The following is a 16,775-nucleotide window of genomic DNA, read 5'->3' as shown; positions in this document are numbered from 1 at the left end:
GGGGTGTGTGGATTAAGGCTTGTACTTGATGAAGAATTGGTACTTTCAAGTGTCTTTTTAAGTCCTTGTACCTAAGAAGCACATCATGTACTACAAATTTTTTGGTAAAAAAAACTAAGTAGTTCATTCTGAGAGTCAGAGAGATTAATCTGTAGAAAAATGACAGGTTTCTTTTTTCTATTTATATATCATTTTGTCATTCTTTAGTTAAAAGGATGTGTCTACCTTATTTCTGCACTAAAAATTCCTGTGCTGAAATTTAAAGGCAGTTGTTTTTTAAAAGATTCTAAATCCAAACTAGTTTTCAAGACTTATTTTTAAATTCTTAACATTAGTTTTGAAATATTTAGTTTACTTTATGAGATAGAAAATGAGGGTTGTCACACGTGTTTTGAACTTTAGTAGAATTACCATCCAAGAGAAGAATCCTGTCTCTTATTAATGAAGAGATTATTTTTAATAGATAAAGTAATAGTGTTACCTTTGCTACTGACAAGAAGTCTTCCTTTTATTAATTTTTATTAGATGTAATTTTTTTTCCTGATGGCCATCATTATTGACAAGATGATTTTTGTCAGTCCTTAACTGTGGAACCTAATCCTGCTTATTAACTAATTTTATTTATGCTTTTTCTTTGGTAGAATTATACTTTGGGCAGATTTGGCAAAAGTTGCATGTAAACAGGAAGTGTGGGATGTCTGTCGTGCAGCATGTAGATTTTGCCTCTTGTATGATGATGTTTTGTTTAGAGAGGCAACAAAGCATAAACAAAGTAAGTGACAAATCATTTTCAATCTTGTAAGGAACTTTTTAATCGTTTATTTAAGTTACTAAAAGGAGACAGACAATATTATTTTATTTCTTCCCATTCCCAAAGTTCCCCGAGTTTCTTTTCTGGCACTGCATGTTGGCATACATGTTGAACTTCCAGATCTAGAAATCAGTCATTACTTTTTTTGTAGAAGCTGTACTCTGCTGTCAGAAGTGTTTCACCATTGCTGTGGAGAAGCACTTCTGTGAAATCCATCTGCCTGTCTAAAGAATGCAGGCAAATCCCCTCATGGTCATCTAGGTCCATATCATTCATGTCTGATGAGCTGAAGAAAAATGGGTTGTAAGCCACTTTGTATGAGGCTCACATGTTAACATTTTTACCCTTTAATCCCCTATTAGTGAGTGGTTCCTCTGAGGTATTCAGCATTGTACCTTGTTCCTCGAGGGTCTGCTGGAAACGTTAAGGGTTTTTAACTTGGGGCAAAGCACTTTCAAATCACTCTCTGCTTACTGGCTTTTAAAGTTGTCAGGGAATTTGTAAAACTCATATTTAAGAATAGATGAAATGGTTTTTCTTTCACTAGCCAAAGTTAATCGAACCTATTCCATATTTTTTCCAAAGTCCACTTAAAATAGCACATCAATTTGCTGGTTTTCTTTCACAAGTTTTGCATCTTCAGACTAGCCATGTTTAGTCTTTTATCTTCTTTCCAAACAAAATAAGGGAAAAATAAATACACTTACCAGAAACTGAAGGCAACCATGCACCAAAAGCATCATGAGTAGAAGCTGGTAGAATTACAAAATTTGTGTTTGTATTAAAACAATCTTAGTCCTTTGTCTTCATTATTAAATGAAATTCCTCTTTAATAATGTGTGCACTACCAGAAAGTCAACCCAGTCCATGATTTAAATGTAAAAAGACTTTAGCCTCTGCATAATCCACTTCTATGCTCCACTTCCATTTATGCAATAAAATTGGACTAGAGGCCATGGAGTCTATTCATCTATTCACACTGAAATTTCAGTATGTATACTATGACTGGAGCAAGTTATTTTCTGCAAATATTGAAGATTATAAATAAATTGAAATGCAGCAAAATCACAGGTAAAAAATGCCTCAGCACTGCTTGAGAACAGGCTTTGAGTGCAATAAATGGCAATAATGTAAAAGTTCGTTACTTGAAATAATTAAAAATCTTTTCTTGCTAACTATTCCTTGTGAATTTAAGAATATGTAGGGATTTGTAATTAAAAAATGAAGACAATCATTTGCATGGAAATAATAATGGGTTTATTTATTTTTAGCACAGAAGAATAAAGCTAATGCAACTGTGATGATGGATGGTCGAGCTGGCAGCTCATCAAGAAAATCATTACTGCCTGCTAAATCCTTTTCTTTTGAAGCAGATTTACTCAGAATCCTAGCAGAAATAAGATTTATTAATGCAGAGGTAAATAAATTACATAACTGTAATTCATATTTGTTTAGTTTTGTTTTATATACAAATCTTGAAGCACCAGAATTTTGAGTTTAGTTATTTTCTATCTCCATAGGAAGTAAAGGAAGAAGCGGTTTCATGAAGCAACCTTATCAAAATAATGTGTGAAAGTAACTGTAGCTATGGTTTTATTGCAAGTGCTGATAACATTTCTTTACAAGAGTTTTACTGTAAATTTTTGACATCTGACATTACATTTCTGGATCCATGAAGTTCCAGCATAATTGAAAAACTTACATATGTAAATTATGGGTTTTTCTCCATGTAATTATTTAGTAAAATTAGCTGTAGACAATTTTAAGCTTATGAAGTACTGAGCATTGTATTTCATATACTTGTACGTGCCTGTACAGTATTTGAAAAAACATTTTGTTTTTTTAAAATTTTTGAAGAGGTAACAGCACTAATAGGAAGAAATAATCTGTTTTTACAATGATAACCTGGGTAGACAATTTATTTCTCTGTGTCTTTTCAGGCAACTGTTCATTTATTGAGATTGCAGGGAGTCAAACTGAATGACCATGCTGTACCTCCAGCAGCTGCATACCAGTGTCGTCCAGGACACGTTTCATATCTTCCTGACAGTGATCCAGAATGGAAAACATACAGGTACTTTTTTGTAATACATATCAAGACCAAGGAACTCTTAACAGGTGATTATTATGAGACACTGCTGATAACTGCAAAAACTGTTTCTCCTCAGTAAAATTGTCACCAGATTCTTCATTTTGTGGGTAGTCATGGGAAACAGGAAAAAGATCTAAAAAATAGTTTGAGATATTTTTCTTAGGTTTCTTTTCATTCTGGAGTGTGGATTTTATTTTTCATTTAACATTTATTTCTCTGAAAACAGAAGCTGGTGTTCCAAGCTGAAAAATAATTGTTGTACATTGACACATAGATAAGTAAATTCTGTATTTAAAAATATGTTTTCTCAAATCATAAAGCTCTTTTTGTCTTGCTGTATAGCTCCTATACATATAATGATTATATAGTACTGAATGCATACGATGAATTACTCCAGTTTGCAAATCTAACATGCTCCATCCAATCAACTGAAATGAATTTGTTAGAGTAGAATGTAGCAAGCACTGTTTTTTACTAGTCTGACATGATGATTTCTTGCAAAGGAGAAGAAGGAGGAGAGAGATTTCTGAAGATGATGCTTAGACTCTGCTGTTCACATTCATAGTGATACCAGCCTTACTGTTAGTGGTCATGTCCTGAGAGATCGGGATGGCAGAGTTGTGTCCCTAGGTCTGTTCATGAAATCTGAAAATTAAGTAAAGTTTCTCGCACTGTCTGCTTGCAAATGTTCAGTAGAATGGGAAAAATTAGAAACAGATCAGAGCCAAGGGGCAAAGAGGAGAACTCTGTTCCAAAATTTGCTACTAGCTATTTTTGAGTTTGTCTAATTAGATTAAAAACCCATAGGAAGAAAAGGACTTTGGTCTGGTATTGTGTCCTGTACCACGGCTGACATAGTAATACCCATTGTCGGTTTGTGCTTTTGACTTTGACTTTGGAACCATGGCAATTCTGTATGATCATTCAAGACTGTGTTTTTAGTATTTTTTTTCAAAGTAATTGTACATTTTGATAATTAAGAAAGAAAATAAATTTATTGAAAAAAAGTTATTGCACAGACTGTGAAGAAAATGTTATTCTATTTTAAAATATTACAGCATTTCAAAGCACCTGGAAATGTCTTTGAGTGCAACAACACATGCAGTTTTGAGTAAAAAAGACATGTCCTCAACTGTCAGACGGCATGCCTCACTCATATCTATGTTCAAGTAGAGCCTTGACATGGTTATTTGATTTCTAGCACTGATGGGTGGATTCACACATGCATTTAAAAAACCCAAACATGCAGATGAAACCTAAACCACAGACACTGTTGTTTTAGCTAATAGGATTTCAATTTCAGAGACTACTCATTTTATGTTGATACTACTTCCTTTTTGAACCATCTTCTCATTGAAGTAAAATGTAAGTCAGTGGATGAGAACTTAGTAAATGCAACTGAAAATTGATTAAATTTTTGTTCTTGTTGTTGGTTGTACTGCATATTTAATGTTGAAGCTTTTGAATAACAGCTTCTTTGTACTAATTTTATAGTTTATGGATAGACAGCTTATCTCAGTATGCTATGGAAAACTTCCAACGTGCAGCTGAAATAGGAGAAGAATTGAATGAAGCCTGGATTGTTCACAATGCTGTGGTGTATACCTTAAATTATAACAGACATGTGATTTCTTCAGGAAGACAGAGGGACATTATTGAGTATCTGCAGACTCTTCTTGGAGCCATCAAGACTGTCAGGCATGATGGGTAAATTGAGATGCTTGGATATGAACATACTCTTTTTTTCTAAAACACAGAAAATATTATTGCAAATATCGAAAGTCACTTTGTGCTGTGAAATATTTATTGCTGGCTTTCATTGGCAGTGAAGGAGTCTTGGTGTATATAGAGTAGCTTGGGAGATAAATTGTGAAAATTAGGTGTTAATCCTTTCTGTTTGTTCTTTGTTACTATACACTGTAAACCATGCTAACTTTAGAGCAATAAATAATACTTCAGTGTGGAATAGGAACATGTGCATGCAAAATAGCATTTTGTTAAGTTAGTCAGAAAATTGGGAAAATTCTCTGAGACTCTGAATTTGCACAACAGCTCAAAATGCATTTGCCTGCTGTCAGTTCTCTGATCTTGAATTATTTTGTAAAGATAGTTCATTGCAAATAGTTCTAACCAGTGCAAGCAGATTACTGCTGGTTTTGAAATATGAGAAAATAGAAGAGAAAGGAAATAAAGGGAATGTGCTCATTAGTAGACCATGAAAATGGGAACATGGATTCCGCAGTGGTTTAGAGAAATCCTGTTCTGCAGTAAATGCAATGGGAGAATGATCAACCATGATGGAGTAGATACTCTAGTCAAAATCTGACTATAGGACAAATTCCTAGATATTTTGGAACTTCCTTGGAAGTGACCTCACCACTAGGTAGAGTAATGACCAGCAGCAAAGAAGTCTCTTTTAACAGTACTGGGGAATAAAATTAAAATTTCTGTTTGTGCAGAGTTGAAGACTGGTAATACCTGCTTATTTATTTTGATACTTACATCAATATATACTAGCAATAATCTCTTAGATATACTTAGGTTTGTGTTTTCTGAAAAAAAAGCCCCAAAACACCAAAACTCAAAAACCCCAAAATTGTCAGCTTGGCAGTGGGTTGGCATGATAACCACAAAAAATGTGAAGGGCTTGGTTTAGGATACTTTTTTAGAAAATAGTTGTTCTTTTCATATGAGAAAAATGGATGTTAACTGAAAATTGATTCTGGGTTTTGTAGTTTTAATCATTAAACTGCTTTACCAACAGGCAGATTTTTTGGTAATATCCATAATTTTGCTTTCTATGAAAAAACTAGATTTTTCAAATAATGCTTACTTCTTGAAATCAATAACTTTATTCCTGCCTTTTTATTTTGATCTGATGCAGTATGCACTTCTGATTTTTGTTTTCTTCTACAGAAGTACTGAAATTTTACTGATGTTATGTAATGCTTTGGCTCGAGCCCTAATTATTTCTTGGATTCCAAAGCCAAAACCTGCTGAGAAGATAGAAGATACACCAGTAGAGAGCAGCAGAAAAGCTGCAGCAAAGAAACAGGAAAAAGAAAATCTCATCCAGTCTTTTTCAGTAGATCCTAGTGGACTTCCTGACATCAAAGCTGCCTTAGAGGTGCAAACCCCTGATTTTTTGTAGTCCCTTTCATTCTGCTGTCATATATTGCAGCATAATGAATTCCTATAAATTCAAGAGTAGAAGTTTGTTTCTTTTTAAAGCTACCTTCTTTTACAGTTTCTGTCACCACAAATCCTTCCCAAATGCACACTGGAGCTCCTTACCAACTTGGGGCTGAGGACTGTAAAATTCTGTTGGCCTTGGGTTGGCTTGAAGCAGCTGTTGTTCGGCTTAGAGATGCATGCGCAATAATCTAAAAATAACCAATGGATAGCATGTTCCACAAAAGAAACATACAAGAAACTTTCCACATTCTCCTGCATTTCACTTTTTTTTTTCTCTTCTTGGTGTTTAGATTTGTGAATTTGCCCTAAATGCAATGACTAAGACCATACCTAATGAAAAAGTCTCTATTGCTGCGCATCAACAGATCATTGCTACCTGGGTGAAAGCCAAGCAGTTAAACCAGCAGCAGATCAGACATCAGCTTGGGACTCGGGGGGAGGTATGATTGTTGAAATAATGTTGGAACTTTACAAAGAGAAGTTAAATTCATAAATTGATTTAATAATGACTGAAATTATCAAGGTGCATTTTCTTCTGTATATTTGAACGTAATGTAAAAATAAATTTTGTCTGCAGCTCCTTGCAGAACACAGCAAATTTTTGACATTCGGTATAGCAGTGAGTCTACATTTCTTAACTCTTCCTTATGATGTTAGCTGCCATGGTGATGTTTGTCATATGATGACTGTTGAGCAAAATTGATTTTGAGTTCACAAATGTAAAATAATGAAATGGCTGCATTAAAAGTGTTAAGAAAAATCAGCTATATTAATGTCAACATTTACTATGGCCTCTTTGTATATATACATTATAGACCTAGTAAGCTGGAAAGAAATATTTAATTCTTATATTTTTATCTTATAGTGTCTTTAAAACTGGAAACTCTCAGTGGCTTATGAAATTTGCCTTCATTGTATTGTTGATGTGGGCTTTTAGTGTTGAAACTAGTAGCTCAGAGTTCACAGTGTTAATTAAAATATAAATACAAAAAAACCAAGGATTTTAAGGACACAGTACAGAGCAGGAATTGCTTAGAGCAAACTGAGGTTTTCAAAATTATTATTATTATTATTATTATTATTATTATTATTATTATTATTATTATTATTATTATTATTATTATTATTATTATTATTATTATTATTTTATTTATTTATTATTATCTCAGTTAATGTCCTTAATATTATTAACTTGCAAAAATGTGAATTTTTTATTTCTGCTTAGAATAATGATGAAGTGCAAAATCTTCAGGCGAGAATTCTTGTTGGTCTGGAAATGTATTCATGTAATGGCTTGGGTCTCATGGATTTCACTCTTCCTAGCTTATCTCAGGTATTTAGGGTTTATTTTATAAGCTCTTGAGTTTTAAGAAATTGTGTACCATGAATTTGATTTCAAATTCAATTTTAAATAGAGTTTAAATTATTTTTGAATCTTCTATTGTACCATTATTGTCTTTAACCAAGAGATTAAATATTTATGGCAGGAAGGAGATTTTTGTGACAGAATAATTTTATTTATCCAAAGATCAGATACCATTAGAATATAAATATTCAGTTTATGCTTATGTTGCTCTGGCAGATTGTTTCCATCAGATGAGCATAAGGGGTTCAGATGAATTCTGTACAGAACCTTACTTCTAACCTTTCATTTTTCTTCTGGGGAAAACTTGATAGAAGCTCACAGTTGTTTAGTTTAGAAAAGCCCCCAGAGATGACGGAGTCCAGCTGTTCCCCCAGAACTGCCCAGGTCTCCAGGTGCCACATCCACACAACATTTTAATTCACCCAGGGATGAGGACTCCCTTTCAGTGAAGGAATTTTCCCAGTATCCAACCTGAACCTCCCCTGGTGTGACTTGAGGCTGTTTCTTCTTGTCCTGTCGCTTGTCACCTGGGAGAAGACACTGACCCCTCCCTGACTCCAGCCTCTCCAGGTGGTTATAGGGACATTTGGCTTTGTATTGGAAGCATTCAACATTTCAACAGAAAACTTCACAGCAGAGTGAATTTTCTTTTGACAGTTGCAAGGTAGAACACAGCTACACTTGGTTACTACTGATTGACTGTGTAAAATAAAACTAGCAGGTTGGCAGGACAGCAACAAACTATTACTGACAACTAGGAACTAGGTCCTTATGAATAAATAAGTATCTAATTCTAGTTGGTGTACAGATTTATGTCAAATATTATGAATTAACTTTAGCTATCACTTCACTGGCGTAGTTTTGTATAGCAGTGTTGTAGTATCTTCTTTTGGAGCAATTCATTAACAATTACCACTGTCCTAAAAAGGTGGACCTTTGTCATGTACAAAAGAAATGAAATGAAAACATTTAGATGCTATAATGAAACTACATGTGAAACGATCTGTAACTATATCTATAGGTATATATGTATGTTTAGGTTGGAGAAGACCTCTAAGATTATGGAGCCCAAGCTCTCCTGAGCTGCTGCATATATAACAGCATACAGAGCAACTACTTATTACAATTACTGGCTGTTGCAAAACTGCTCCTGTGTCCCATTCTTACTTTCATCTTAACTGAAACGGGCTCCGAGTTTTGAAAGTCTTATTCCTCTGGTTTTTGAAAGGTGACTGAGGACATAGGACAAGTCCTGGCAGACACTTCTGGCCAGAAGGCATGCACGATTATACCTGGATTTGCACACACTGTTAATACTTACTACACAGTGAATGAGGCCTCTCTATTGTATATTTTGATTGTACTTGTAGCTCTTTCATTTTCTAGATGGCTTTATCATATACTTGTTCCATGCCCAGGTGAGTTGTAAAAAAAAAGCATATAAAAACCTTCAATTTTAACCTTTCTTTTTTTAATCCCAGTTACTGGATTTGGCTTTAGAATGCAGTTGGTCAGATTCCTTAGTGGAATTGCAGACACTGACACGACTTATGTATTTTGCGTACGTATCACAAGACTATGAAAGAGTGATGACTTGTTCCAAAAGGATCTTGGAATCAGATGAGAATTTTGTCCTCAATAGAAATATTAAGAAATATGGCATGTAAGTACATAGAATTTCCTGTGATATGGTAATGTACTTGAACGAAGTTTTGAAGAAAGTAAAGAGGGTAAATATGTCTGGTCACAAACAAAAATGGAAGAATCTTTTTTCCAAAAAAATTGTGCTGCTGCATATGAAAATGAAAGTAAAAGGCAGTGGGAGATGCAGATTGTGGCTCTGGACCTCATTCAGATAGACGAAGCTTGCTATCCAAGGGAGTCAGAAGCTTGTAGATTTCTGTGTTTGGGTGTCTTCTGGGAGCCCTGCTGCTCTGGAATTATCTCTGGGAATCATAGTATTTTGACTCTTTTATAATCTCTAGGCAGAAAATAGCTGATTCTACTTCTTTTGATGAAGCAAATTGCTTTCAGTGCTCATCTGGCTCTAATACACTGAAGGGCTATGTAGTTCATGGACCAGGTTGAAGCTGAGGGTGATGAAAGATATGAGCAGTTCTGTATTCCAGGCTCTGCTGTCAGGTGGTCTGACAGTGCTAAATTGCCATCTATGCATGTGGGTACAATGGGAATGTAACTAATTCCTCTAAAACCCCAGTCTCTTACTTAACTGATGTTTTGAACCTTGGCTTAAAAAAAAAAAAAAAAAAAAAAAAGGCACATATAAATGGATCTATTGGTGGAGCCCTTTATTATAAAGAAGGTGATACTCTTTGAGCCCTCTTCAATTATTTTGAAAAATAATTTCCTCCAAAAGCAGAATTTAATTTTATCCAAAGAGGAAAGAATCAACTCCCATTTAATAGCAGTTTTCTGAATGTAGGAAGTCAAACTAATGAAGGATAAAATGTTTGATTGTGCAGTCATGTATTGCCAATGCTATTTCCAGAGAGCAGAGCAGAGCAGTCTTTCCATGGTAAAACGCACAGGTGTGGTCAAGGCAGTTAAAGGCGGAATTTACCCGGTTAGCTCCTGCTGTGGACAGGGTGTGCGGTTAAGGCGGAATTTACCCGGTTAGCTCCTGCTGTGGGCACAGTTGTGGTCAAGGCGGTTAAGGCGGAATTTACCCGGTTAGCTCCTGCTGTGGGCACAGTTGTGGTTAAGGCGGAATTTACCCGGTTAGCTCCTGCTGTGGGCACAGTTGTGGTTAAGGCGGAATTTAACCGGTTAGCTCCTGCTAGGAGCACAGTTGTGGTCAAGGCGGTTAAGGCGGAGTTTACCCGGTCAGCTCCTGCTGGGAGCACGGGCGCCCTCTCGTGGACACGGCCGCGGCCGCCCCGCTCTCCCGGGGCGAGCTCCGCGCTGCTGCGGGGGCGGCGCTCGGTGACAGAGACACTGAGAACTCCTGCAAATGGTATTTATTCTTTTCTTACTAGGTTGCTATTAATCAATGGTATTAACCAATGGTACCAATTTATTTCTGTATTAATTTTTAACTGATTTACTCTGGAACTGAAATCTATATTGTTTTCTTCTACGTGTAGTGGGATGGGATCCATATCAATTTCTCCAGAGCCCTGAGCATACTTTACTAGACACAAGCATGACAAATCTCAAAATAAAGTATCAAAAATTGTCTAATTTTCCTGATTTCTGGTTTTAATTGCTTGGTGTATAAGTTTGACTTAGACCTAATATTTTTTTGATGTACCATAGTGAAAAATAGGGAGAAAATGACAAATCTATGTTCTTTCCTTGCTGAATATAGATAATAGTTTTTTAAAATATGATTTCGCAATTATTTTCTGTGGAGGTGTAAAAAGATATTTTCGTCTACTTTTTTACAAAATATTCAGTTTTTGAAATGTTTTCTAATTTTAAAATAAAACTCAATAAAAGGATCTGTAACTTTGTAAGCAAGGGACATCTATATAGAAGCAGCTTGAATACGTCATTAATAGGCATTGCTATGATCTTAGCCTGTAAGACTTAGCGCTTCTTGAAATGTTTGCCTTTATGCAGGCTTGGCAACAGCATGAGACAAGAAATGTTAAGCATTGCAGCCTGTTTAAAAGGAAAGAGCATAATGGAGAACTTGTCTGGAAGAAAACATCTGCGTGTAGCAGCATCGCAAACCTTTGTTCAGAGTGCCAGGTGTGTTTTCTGTTGAGAGAAAACTAACAAAACAAATCTTCAAATTTAGTTACAGTTTTGGGGATCATCATATTTTCTCCCAAGACAGATAAAAATCAACATAATTGCGAATTGGAATCTTTAACAAAGGATTTGACAGATTTTTGCCCTTCAGTAAATTTATCAACTGCTTTCTACATAGCTGACTTTATAGTGTCAGAGAATCACACCATCTTCAAAAGGGATCTAGTTCAGAGTCCTGCTCCAAAGCAGGGCCAGTCCAGGCCTTTATCCAGTCTGACTGTGAAAACCTCAAGGAATGGAGACATGCACCTTCTGTGAGTAACCTGCTCCACTGCATGGTTGTACCCATGGGGGACATTTCTGAACCTTTCTCGTTTTCACTTATGTTCTTGCTTGTCCTGCCATTCACTGGGAAGAGCCTGACTGTTGCTTCTCAATAACTTTATTGAGGTTATTGAGGTTATTAGGTTATAGGGGTATGCTTCCCCTTTAGGGCTCCCAAAGCCACCTCTTGAGCTCACCCTCTTCTCAAGGCAAGTGCAGTCCAGTCCTTAGATCATCTCAGTGGCCCTTCACTCAGCTCCTTGTGGTTTCTCTGTGTCTGGCAAGTATTGGGTGGCCTAAAACTGGATATAGCAGTCTAAATGTGATCTAAAGAGTGCTGTCTAGAGGGTGATCATATTGACAGTTTCAAAAAACTGCTTTTTTTAGAAACAGTAACACTATTCAGTTGGTGATTGCATTACATCAATCTGTAATTTTTCACTGAAATGCCAAGCCTCATTCTCACTCAGATGAGTAGTGTGTCACAATATGGAGGATTATTAACTTTTATTAATTCAAAGCATCATTTGCAGAAATATGCTCAAAGCAATTTGGATGCAGCTAGTGGCATTTGGGCCATATACTTGTGTTACAGTGGTACTATACTAAGCAAAATCCATAGTACAGTAATAATTATTATGTTTTATTTTTTAATGGTTTTTTGGAATGAGAAATTAGCATTCTAGGAAGCCAAATAAAGTGCATTATTTCAATGAGAACTTCTTGAGAAGGTTTCTGCTATTGTTTAAATGAGTGCTCCTGAGCTAAGATTATGCAGAAATACAGTGAAATGGATTATTATCATTAATATGCTACATATTTATTCCTAGTTCTGCTGAGTGTGTGAAATTGTTTGGTATATAAAAATGGAAAATAGCTTTCCTATGAAGCTCTTATGCTAAGTCCTCATTGCTGAGGTGATCCATAGATCAGCTAAACCCAGATGTTCCTAAAAGTAAAATTCTTTATTATAGCTAAAGTGTGGCTGTTTTTCCTTATAAAGTTCTATTTCCCTTTCTTCAGGCACGCAGGTGAAGCTGGAAATTATTCCCTTGTAATGTTTGCAGCTGCACACTTTTGGAATGCATGTTTACCTTTGCTAGGCTCACCACATGACAGAGAACAGTTTAAAGGACCTACCAAAATAATTCTTAAGAGTATAATTAAAGCAGAATCTAAAAACAAACAGGTGAGAATTTCGAATAGGTATTGCTTGTCTTTAGTGATTGGTGCTGATGGTAAAGAAACTTCAAGATATTTTCCTAAAAGGCAAAAGTGGTTTATTTGTCATAAACACATTTCTGGTTTCTTACCCACAGTCGCATACTCTTGTATTTGATTTGGTGATTCTTTTGGTTTTGGGCAATTGTCAAACTCTCAACAGTTTTCTGCAAAGTAATTTGCTGTCTGATTTTCACTGTACTGTTTCATTTCATTAAGCTTACAAAAAATAATTTTTAGAAAATATTCAAAATCCAGGAAAAAAAAAAGCCACTTCTGGCAAGTATGATAATAAATTTGGAAAATATGATAATAAATCCTAAAACACTAACTCAGGAAAAAAAGTTACTGTCTGAGTTAAGGTTTCTCCCACCTGCGAACTCAAATTTCTTCTACCTGCAAAAGGAAAGTTTTACTTTTCATATCTTCAGGTTTTTAACAGACTGTTTAGGACTTTGGCAGTAGGAAGGAGTCAAAATTTAGACTGTGCTGGGAATTTATGACAAAATTAAATACTTATTGATGATGAACAGCATGTGTATTCCAAAGAAGTTATCCTCTCGAAATACTGTGCAAGTGATGTGTGTCATATAACACATCTCACCAGGTGGAACTTCTTCTGCATACTGAAACTTGCATGTGCATTTACAACTTTTCTTGCTTTAAAACTCCACGGAGCTTATCCATTTCTCTTTCTAGATTTAATTTACATGTCAGTGGAGCTGCTGTATATTTCCATAGGCACAATTATTGATGACTTTTGCATCCAAGCTTAGTGGTACAAATATGAGTCTGCATCTTAGCTCATCAAGCAGGATAATACAAGAACAGAAACCTTTAATTGCTTTCTTGTCAAGCAGTGTATAAATCACAAATAATTAGTAATGATGACTGGCCTGATTATTCTGGGTGTGTAGGAACTGATGAGTACAATGTGTACTTTAAAAGCACAGTGATAATTTTGAGTTTAATGGAACTTTGACAGTGTGTAGATACATAATGGTAATTGCCCATAGAGACAATCCTGAAGTTTGTTATTTGTAGAGATACATTTAAAACCAGTAAAAAGGAATGCTTCATTATGTGTATATAGTTATCTCTCCACCGCAGCATAATTTCAGAGTGAATCCTTAAAAGGTAGTATTAAAAAGTAATTATATGTAGATAATGAAAATTTACAGTTATAGGTAGCATAGCTTGTGGCTTTCATCTGGTCAAGAAACTTTAAGTTACAGGTAACTATTAGGAAGATACTATTCATATCAATGATATGGACTGGTTCACAGACAAAACAAAAGTTCAGTAATACTTACAGATATATGTTAACTGAAAGATAGAGGGGTTTCTGTGGGTTTTTTTTTGTGTTTTGATGTTTTTTGTTTTTTGGTTTTTTTTTTAAGGGAAAGAAAGATACATGTCCTTTGCATCAGTGGATTACAAAGGATTTTCAAAATATTGGGTTATCAGTTGGATGCTTTCTCCCAGGCATGTTCTTCCTTTTGTTGATCTGGTAATAAAAGAAAACCCAGTATTTTATAATCATTATTCTAATTCTGCAGTATATTAATAAATAATTTGAATATACTTCAAAGGTGCTGAGGAAGATCTGGCATTAAGAACCTCCTTATATGGTCTATTATTCCACATCTATGCTGATAAAGCTGATTGGGAGACAGCCCTAAAACTCCTGGATGAAGCTATCCAGGTTTTGCCTCAGACAAGACACAAACTGTAAGCTAGTTGACTTATTTTTATTAAAATACGCATTTTGGTTCTTAAGAAGTATAAAACTTTTGAGTATTTTTCATTTTATATGCATTGGGAAAGTATTATGATTACTTTTAAGCAGTCTGTCTTTGCAACACAAAACATTCTTGTGTCTTTTCCATGAAAAAGACACACATAGACAGTGCTTTCTATCATTAATCTGCTAATAACTTGTAAATTTAATACTTGTAAATTTGATTTTTAAAAAAGTTATATAAAACTAGTATCTTACTTCCCAAGCAAATAGATGCATGAAATGTGGCTATATAGCAGAAGTTTTAGTTTTCCTAACTGCAAACCCTTCTTCATTAAATGGAAACAAAATTATCTAGGATACTGCTTATATAATCTTGTCTGAGTTGTTTTCATGCTCTTTTATGCCAGTTTATAAACTTTGCATCTTTGTACTGCTACAGATAGGAGCTAGTATGTGTGTCTTCCTCACAAAGTAACTTTACAGGTACAGATGCAAGCAATTTGTAATTTGTTTGATCTTTTTTCTAGCCTGATTTTCAAACTTATGGCTACAGTGAGGGCAGGATCAGGATGCTATTTTACGATGGCCATTCAGAAAGCCAGTCAAGAAAGTGAAGATTACTTGTCGCATATGTGGCGACACTTGGTGACGGTCTCCAGAAGTATTGTTGGACAGTTAAGCTGTTTTCAAAATGCGATCATTGCCTTGCAGGTTTGTCGGTTCTTACTGTTTGTTCCCATGCTGATAGTGTGATGTTTCTCAAGTGATTCATAGGACTGCAAGTTCCTGAATGGGTAGGGAGGCCGTATACTTGACAATTGCTTTTTATAACTTTGAGATTACTCTTCAGTAGGAAAACTCTCTGTGGTTGAATGTTTGTATCAAGTAAAATTTTCATTGAGTTCTTCCAAAGAAAAATGCCTAAGAGTAGTAAGTAGTTTTAATAAAGTGAAGATTTAACTGGTGGTGGAGTTTCCTGTTGCATTCTGTTTATCATAATTCTGATGCCAATAAAACCGCTTGATGTCAAATTATTATTTTTTGCTTCTGTTAAGACTACATGAAACTTTAGAATATAATTTTGATGGTTTACATAAACAAATACAAATTAACTCCTCCTTTATTACTTTTATAGAAACAAGAAGATGAATGGCAGAGAGTTGATTACCTGATGGAATTTGCTGAATGCTTATATTGTAATCAGTTTCCCCTCAATGACGCTATTAAACCTCTGCAGTGGGCAATAGATCTTCTGCTTTGTATGAAATTCCCTATGCAATCATCACAAGAGGAAGGTATGTAATGGGTGTTTCCTCTTCAGAGCAATTTCTCAGCAGGAAACACAAGTGAGATTTTAAATTTGCAGCTTAGTTATCCAAAGGAATGGCACAAGCTTGCTTGTATTTTCTTGTGCACGTACTGTCATTTATTCAATGCAAGTTCAGTTTATTTGTGAATTCTGTGTTATGCTATGGAGAATTACCCTCAGTCTTTTGATATAGTAAGATACTGCACCGCTCTGACACAGGGATTCCTGAGATGTGAGATGCTACCAGAAAGCAGTGTTGGACAGTTTGCTTCAAGTGAGTTCTCATGGAGGGACAGATGAAACTGAAGGAAATAGTTTCTATGGCAAGATTTGGGTGTCTAAGTCCATTACCCTTTCCTTGGCTGTATCTTAGCATTAATTTTTCAGAAATGACTTCCAAAGAGATGTATGGCTTCAACTACTTTGTAACTGTAAGAATTCCTTGCTCCTTTCACACAAATATCCACTTTTACTGGTATGACCATAGTGACCTATTCTGATAGGATAGAATTCTGATATTCATTTGGGGAAAAAAGTCTCTGATTTCTGGAACCATACTGTCCAGTGTGGCATTAATGAACATCTGCTCTGCTGGGTTTTCTTGTGTGGATGGATGACATGGATCAGACGAGTACCTCTGGTATTTTCATTGAGAAAGATAAATATGCAGTGTCTCTATCACACAGTTGATTAGTAACAGTTACAACCTTCTCTTCATACTTTTCTGTTAGTGGTTTTGTTAGTTTTTTGGTTTTTTTTTTACAGTCCTATGGCGATTTAAGTTTTTATAGAATTCCCAGAATCACTGGGTTGGAAGAGACCTTCAGGATCACCGAGTCCAACCCAGCCACAACCCCTCAACTGAACCCTGGCCCCCAGTGCACATCCAGGCTTTATTAAACACACCCAGGCATGGGGACTCCACTCCCTCCCTGGGGAGAACATTGCAGAACTTTATCCCCCTTCCAACAGATCAACACGCGATCCCAGCCTAGT

At 35.5% G+C, this 16,775-nt stretch overlaps 1 protein-coding gene across 1 annotated transcript in view; it reads left to right on the top strand.

Annotated features, from left to right (window-relative positions):
- The window catches only part of CFAP46 (cilia and flagella associated protein 46), a 69,533-nt gene that overhangs the window by 18,196 nt on the left and 34,562 nt on the right, over positions 1-16,775 (top strand). The window contains exons 15-28 of the mRNA XM_074545472.1: positions 642-772; positions 2,083-2,228; positions 2,752-2,885; positions 4,398-4,610; positions 5,820-6,030; positions 6,389-6,538; positions 7,324-7,431; positions 8,946-9,127; positions 11,047-11,178; positions 12,529-12,694; positions 14,127-14,211; positions 14,319-14,457; positions 14,998-15,181; positions 15,606-15,765. Coding sequence (XP_074401573.1) covers positions 642-772; positions 2,083-2,228; positions 2,752-2,885; positions 4,398-4,610; positions 5,820-6,030; positions 6,389-6,538; positions 7,324-7,431; positions 8,946-9,127; positions 11,047-11,178; positions 12,529-12,694; positions 14,127-14,211; positions 14,319-14,457; positions 14,998-15,181; positions 15,606-15,765 — 2,141 coding nt within the window. The remainder of the gene's footprint in view (positions 1-641; positions 773-2,082; positions 2,229-2,751; positions 2,886-4,397; positions 4,611-5,819; positions 6,031-6,388; positions 6,539-7,323; positions 7,432-8,945; positions 9,128-11,046; positions 11,179-12,528; positions 12,695-14,126; positions 14,212-14,318; positions 14,458-14,997; positions 15,182-15,605; positions 15,766-16,775) is intronic.

This window comes from Zonotrichia albicollis, chromosome 7 (assembly GCF_047830755.1).
Source record: "Zonotrichia albicollis isolate bZonAlb1 chromosome 7, bZonAlb1.hap1, whole genome shotgun sequence".
Taxonomy (NCBI): Eukaryota; Metazoa; Chordata; class Aves; order Passeriformes; family Passerellidae; genus Zonotrichia; species Zonotrichia albicollis.
The sequence above is the reverse complement of the archived record's forward strand: the minus strand, read 5'-3'. Positions and strand labels throughout refer to the sequence as shown.